The sequence below is a fragment of the Lampris incognitus genome, chromosome 2, assembly GCF_029633865.1.
Source record: "Lampris incognitus isolate fLamInc1 chromosome 2, fLamInc1.hap2, whole genome shotgun sequence".
Taxonomy (NCBI): domain Eukaryota; kingdom Metazoa; phylum Chordata; class Actinopteri; order Lampriformes; family Lampridae; genus Lampris; species Lampris incognitus.
The window spans coordinates 13955970-13961981 of NC_079212.1; the positions used below are offsets into that span (position 1 = coordinate 13955970).

The window sequence follows — 6012 nt, forward strand, 5'->3', positions numbered from 1 at the left end:
GGAGGAGTAATCCACGTGTCAGTTTTTCTCTCCAGCCACGCAGTTCTTCCTTCCATCGGTAGGGTTAATCAGGAAGTGATTAGTGATTTTTTTTCTCCCTCTCTCTCTCTCTCGCTCTCTCTCTCTCGCTCTCTCTCTCTCTCGCTGAAGTGACAGCCTTTAACTGTCTGTTGAATCGCTACATCCGTTGCGTGACGTTGTAAAACGAGAGAGACGCGCCTCGTGCCCCCGGTCTCGCTCCATCGTGACGGTGCACACGTCCGGTTCGCTTTATTCGGATCGCACACGAAGAGATGCGCCCCTCGCTACCTACCGTACGTTGCCTAATACGCCCCCACGACGCGCCCTCTCCTCTTGCCCTTTCACCGCCGCCTTCTCCCCGGTGTTCGAGGTGGGGATGCTGCGCACTACCTTGCAGGGAGTTTAAACGGTCCCTCTGAACCGGGCCAGACCAACTACCGAGCCATCATTATGTAACGCCCCGCATTCGTCTCAACTTTTCGCAGCCCTTCAATCGTCTGCATGCTGCATCATCGTGCAAAAAAAAAAAAAAAATCCCAAAGAAAATGTTCAAAAAGAAATCTTAAAGAGGCTCAACGTAGAATTTGCCCTTTTTAAAAGTTCTTTAATGCAAAAATGATATTGGCAAACAAAGCACATCAAACGATGAAAATACATGTTCCATAAATCGAAGTAATCTATCCATATTTTCCACGCCACCCCCTCTCTGTGCATGGGTTTTCCTGCATTCACATGTTTTCATATAATTTTGTGATGTTTTAAATTATAACACAGCATGAACCTTCAGTTTGCATTTAAGCGTACAAAGTCACAGTTCTTTAAAGTTTTGAAGCATCCCCGGTACCTTTCCTCAGCCCTGGCCTTTACCAACAGCAAGCTCAGCTCGAGCCATATCCTGAATACATCCATTTAAAAAAAATTTTTTTTGTACAGTTTGATAATGTTTTAAGCAATAACGCAGTTTGCTTGCATTTAAATTTACAAAGTCACAGTAAATTGGAAAGTTTGAAACATCCAAAGTATATATGACTAGCTGTAGTTTTTAATCATCAGAGAAAAAAAAATATTTCAGGCAGTGAACACTGAACCAATCATTCTCCTTCCACACCAAACTCATCTGATTCTAGATGGTCACATACAGAAACTGAAAACCTAATTTAGGCTTCATTCACAACCTCCTATGCCAACTTTCCCTGCCAAAAAGACAGAAAAATGCTTGTGTAACTGAAATGTGCAAAAGAGGAAATTCACACAATTTTATCATAAACATATACACAATTTTACTAAAACAATGTTTTTATAAGTCGTTTCAGCATACGTAATTTCAAAATGCAGACAATCCAGTTTGCACATTCTATGTTATCAAAGTATTGCAAAAAGCAACCCTTACAAAAAAGAAAAGGTTGTACTGTATGAGTCAGTTTGTTGCAGTATAAATAGATAAAGAACCATATTCAGTTTTTACAAATGCTTGAGTATTTTCACTTTGGTTCCTCAATTGTGCCCTTGCTGAGGTCTGTCATTTTAGGGTACTTCACTTTCTTTTGATCAAGTTCATTCTGCGCCCACAGTAGTAACTTCAGGAGCTTGGCCAGTTTGGGTGTTGACTCTCTGTTCTCATAGTCCAGCACTGACTGATTCACTTCACTCCACACCTGAGAGACAAAGAAGAGAACATTATCCTTCTTCATACATGAACATGAACCAACAATGCAAAAACAGTGCTGACAAATGTTATTACTTATCTTTTTGCAGATATTCCCTTATCATTAGTCTATTATAGTGTTGTACTATGTACAAAGATACGTACTGCATAAATAACATTACTCCCACACTTGATATTCATGGTACTCTTATGATTTGAATGTATTCTATCGTAGATGTTCTTATACATTGCAATTCTTTCTTTTTTAGAATGTTATGGTACGCCTTCTGTGTTTTTGAAGTAACCCTTCAAAGTCCTTTTATGTGCACACCACCTACATGAGCAACGAAATATGAGTTTAAAGTAGGGATGCACCGATGCCACTTTTTTTCATACCATGTACAAGTACTTACATTTGGGTAGTAGCCGATACTGAGTATGAGTACTTAATAATACACGTCTAACAATGACTTTGAAAACATGTATTTTCATCAGATGTCCCTCACTTTCTGACTGTAACAAATTAAATATATAACATGACGCTGTTGCTGACATTTAAAAATTCAACATTGTGTTTTCCTGAACAAACATGGCACTGCCACGCATTTCACTTGAATGTTACCTTTAACACATTCAGTGGACTTCAGTTCAACATACAGCTGTAGCAGAACAACTGAAATGATATGTCCGTTAGCACGGACAAGGCGTAAGTGGGAATGAGTGTTTTTTTTTCTTTTTTTAATCTGCTATACAACTGCTTCTGCGTTGTGTGTGGTTGCGTGCCAGCTGTGTTTTTGGCTTCACTGTGTGCATATTGAGTTTTGCTAAGTAATAATGCAGTTGGCTATGCAGGGTTTGGAAATGTAGGCTATAGTAGCTGGTACTGAATTAATTAACTAGCTCGTTTTAACTACAGGATCATGGATACACATTGACTTGATTGATTTATTTTAATGTGCAATGACCCCCCCCCCCACAAGGTTGCATTGCTTCTGGTACAATGGGATATTTAAAACCATTTTTAAGACAGATTGTGCTCTTTTTCTTATACAGTTCTATTTAATTTTTATCTGTTGAAGCAGAAGTGAAGCAGAAAACACGGCTGGCATTCAACCACATACAACACAGTCGCAGTTTGTGAAACAGGTAAAAAAGCCCGCTCTGCCCCACTTACGTGACATACCAAGTCCATGCCTAAGCGGTCTGCACTCATCCAAGTTAAACATGTTTGTAACTTTGTCATTTCTCACTCCATTTGGATAAATGATACATCAACGTGTTCCTCTGCTTCTTGGTCGTCACTTCACATCATCTATCTGGCTCCATCTCCTCCTTTTCCCATACGAATGGCGAAAAAAGGCACTGCCCACTTTTCCCAATTGGAATGGTCTAGTCAGGTATGGTGGGGGTTGTATCGGAGTAGTTTTACAAGTATGAGTACATGAGGACAGTATCGGACTGATACCCAATACTGGTATCTGTATGGGTGCATCCCTAGGTTAAAACTACCATCCTGATGATTTACATCCAAACTAATGTCTGTTTTGATGATTTGTTTTGCTGGTGTATTTAAGACAATAGATAATCCACTAATATCCAAATCACAAATGCTTCTGTAGTTGCTCATTTTAACAGTGACTGTCAGGAAGGATTTTTCTGCGAAAACTGATTCATTGCATCTTCACCACAGGAGCTGAATGCGGGATGAATAAGGTAGGAAGAATAAAGTAGGAATAAGGTAGCGATGAGTTTGAGGAAGAACTGAAGTTGTTGTGGCTAACGGGTAGATATGTTAGACCAAGGTTGTAGAGGAGCTTTACCAACATATACTGCAACATCAGTAGGTAAAACCCAGGTTAAAAAAAGCTAACAGGATAATGTCATCCCCCATCCACGATGCATTGATCAGCTATCACAATTAGTTTAGCCAAGTACCACAAATCTTTTGCCAATGTAATAGAAGAAGCATGATGACTGTTTTTTATTTTTATTTTTTTGGTGATTTATGCTCCATTTGCCAATATATTTTGTTAGAACCCTACTTTATGTGGACATATAGCATTACAATATATAAAGAATAAACAAACAGGTGAAGACAGATCTACCAGCACTGGCATCTGTATTTCATTTCAAAGAGATTTCTGGGATTCTGACTGCTCAGAAACTGATGCAATTTGCAGAATCACCAAAGATGTCAGTAAATTCAATAAAAACAACAATCTTCCAGATTGCACCTTGAAATAAATCAATATTCTGTAACTTAAGGAGTCATTAACTTTAACCCCCACCTTCTGTCTTTGCATCATGTTCAGCAAATCCCCGAAGGGTGAGTCCTCTGGGTTATCAAATGCCAGCAGGGCCAGTGTCCTCTCCATCTCAGTCAAACATTCTCGGCTCTCCTCCCCCTGCTCCGCTAACTGGGACTGGGCAAACTCAAGGGCAGCCTCAGTCTCCCTCAAACGAATCAGCTCAATCAGGTGCTGTTGCTTCAGATAAAAAAGGAAGACAGATATTATAGAGAAAGCTGAAAAATTAAAGGAAGCAGAAAATAGTAAAATAAGTGCCACACAAGGCACTTCATGACACACGGTTCTGTGCTAGAGAGGTGTCATATTTTACCTGTAGATGAAAGTAAAGGTAACGATTGGTATCCAGCAGTTCTGGGTGGAGACTGTTAATAAGTGCAATAGCTTCCTGGATCTGACCTTTCAGGATCATTTCTCTAATTTTGATCCTTTCATCAAGAGAATCCAAGTCCACACTAGGTTCTATACCAGACTCCATGCGGAACTTCTCAGCTGCTTCCTTGAACCCCTCTGTTAAAATTAAAACATGGTTTGAAAAAAATCCATCAATGTGCCCATGCACATTGTTCATATTGTGATGATCTAAAGTTATATATTATGTTAAGTCTTTTTGGACAGATAACAAAAGCAATAAAATGTTAAATTGACCCCCCCCCAAGACACAATATGTTCACAGTATCGTACCTGTGACCAGGTAGTTCATGATAAGTCTGTTCATATCAGCTCTTTGAATGTGGACATTATTGAGTTTGTCCATCCACTCTTCCCTTGTTATATCCTCTGTTTTTTCTGCATAACTCATTATGAATAACCCTGAAAAGTGAAAAACGTTAATGGGGATGGGTTGAACAAATTATACAGTCATCTATCTTTAGGTTTTTGTTTTTCACAAAATGTTTGTATGGCTGTAGTGTTTTCGGAATAATCTAATGTTTGCGTTTTCGAAATAATCTAATTATTTTAAATAAGGACGTTCTAAGCTCTACTGTATTGGTCATGTAACGCTGTTATTCTGTTAACGACATGCCAGGTAACGCATTATAAAATGGCAATGTCTTCCACCGGACATTTGATAATCGGCAAGGCACCGGAAATTCATTTGCCAGCGTTTGGGCCTTTCATGAAAACACAACACTGAAGCCTGACAATCGTCAGCACTAACCAAAACAAAGCATTCTTACGTCCGTTAATGACTTTATGTCAACTACAAATACCAGAAAAAGGCAGAATACGACATTAATTCCCCCTTTTAATGTGCCTCAATAGTGTCGGGTGAATAAAATCGAGGTTTTCTTTACAGTACCTGCAAATTTTGCTGCTACTCCCAAACAGTAGCTAGCTAGCTACCCGAGCGGTTTGCACGGAACACTCGCGATATATCCAGCGGACCCAAGGAGATTTCATTGGTGCCCTTTTGATTGGTTAAAGCTGCCGAGCGTTGTGACGAGGTATTATCGGAGTCCGGAAGTAATATGGGTGAGTTCGAAAAAAACGAAACAAAAACAAAAACGAGGGGTGAGTTCGGGGGGGGGGGGGATTTCTTTCTCAACTCCTGTGGTTTCAGTTTTTGAGCCTTGTGAAACAAATGTGGTAAGAAAAATGTTGTTCAGCCAGTCATCGCAACAACAAAAGAATTAGATCCTGTTTTCAACAAGATACCGTCACTGTACCATATGTGGTCTTATATTGGAACGGTATTGCTGATAGTATTCTTTGGAAAAAGGGTTTGGTCCTTAGTATCTTTTAATGAATAAGGTGAGAGAAGTATCATTTAAGTTGTTGCATAAATACTTCCCGGTCAAATCTTTTCTTCCAGATTTAAAAAGGACATTGACACCTTGTAAGTCCACTCCTGAAACATCTGTACACTTGTTGTGGACATGTTTCTGTACAGAACAATTCTGGTCAGATGTTCTTGTCTTTATACAAATGTTCTTTAATGAGTTTTATTTCTCCTATAAAGACATTCTCTTTGGGATTTTTGATTACACGAAGGAAGAGCGTGACAAATATTTTTTAAAATAAATTTTATCTTTGTAT

General features: G+C 39.2%; 1 protein-coding gene across 1 annotated transcript; it reads right to left on the reverse strand.

The window, feature by feature from the left end:
- Positions 1 to 610: 610 nt before the first annotated feature.
- LOC130107835 (glucose-induced degradation protein 8-B homolog) lies at positions 611 to 5326 on the reverse strand. The gene is made up of 5 exons (XM_056274607.1): positions 5276 to 5326; positions 4657 to 4785; positions 4286 to 4482; positions 3955 to 4152; positions 611 to 1676 (listed from the first exon to the last, which is right to left on the reverse strand). Exons 2-5 carry the CDS (start codon positions 4772 to 4774, stop codon positions 1503 to 1505), a joined length of 687 nt encoding a protein of 228 aa, XP_056130582.1. The 5' UTR covers positions 4775 to 4785; positions 5276 to 5326; the 3' UTR covers positions 611 to 1502.
- Between the last annotated feature and the right edge of the window lie 686 nt (positions 5327 to 6012).

What these genes read in the sequence shown, in the direction of transcription:
- LOC130107835 (XM_056274607.1), bottom strand. Translation starts at nt 4,774, where the DNA reads ATGAGTTATGCAGAAAAAACAGAGGATATAACAAGGGAAGAGTGGATG. An exon ending in CATGAACTACCTGGTCACAG is followed by an intron (nt 4,483 to 4,656) that starts GTACGATACTGT and finishes TAATTTTAACAG; the next exon opens with AGGGGTTCAAGGAAGCAGCT. An exon ending in ACATGATGCAAAGACAGAAG is followed by an intron (nt 1,677 to 3,954) that starts GTGGGGGTTAAA and finishes TTTGTCTCTCAG; the next exon opens with GTGTGGAGTGAAGTGAATCA.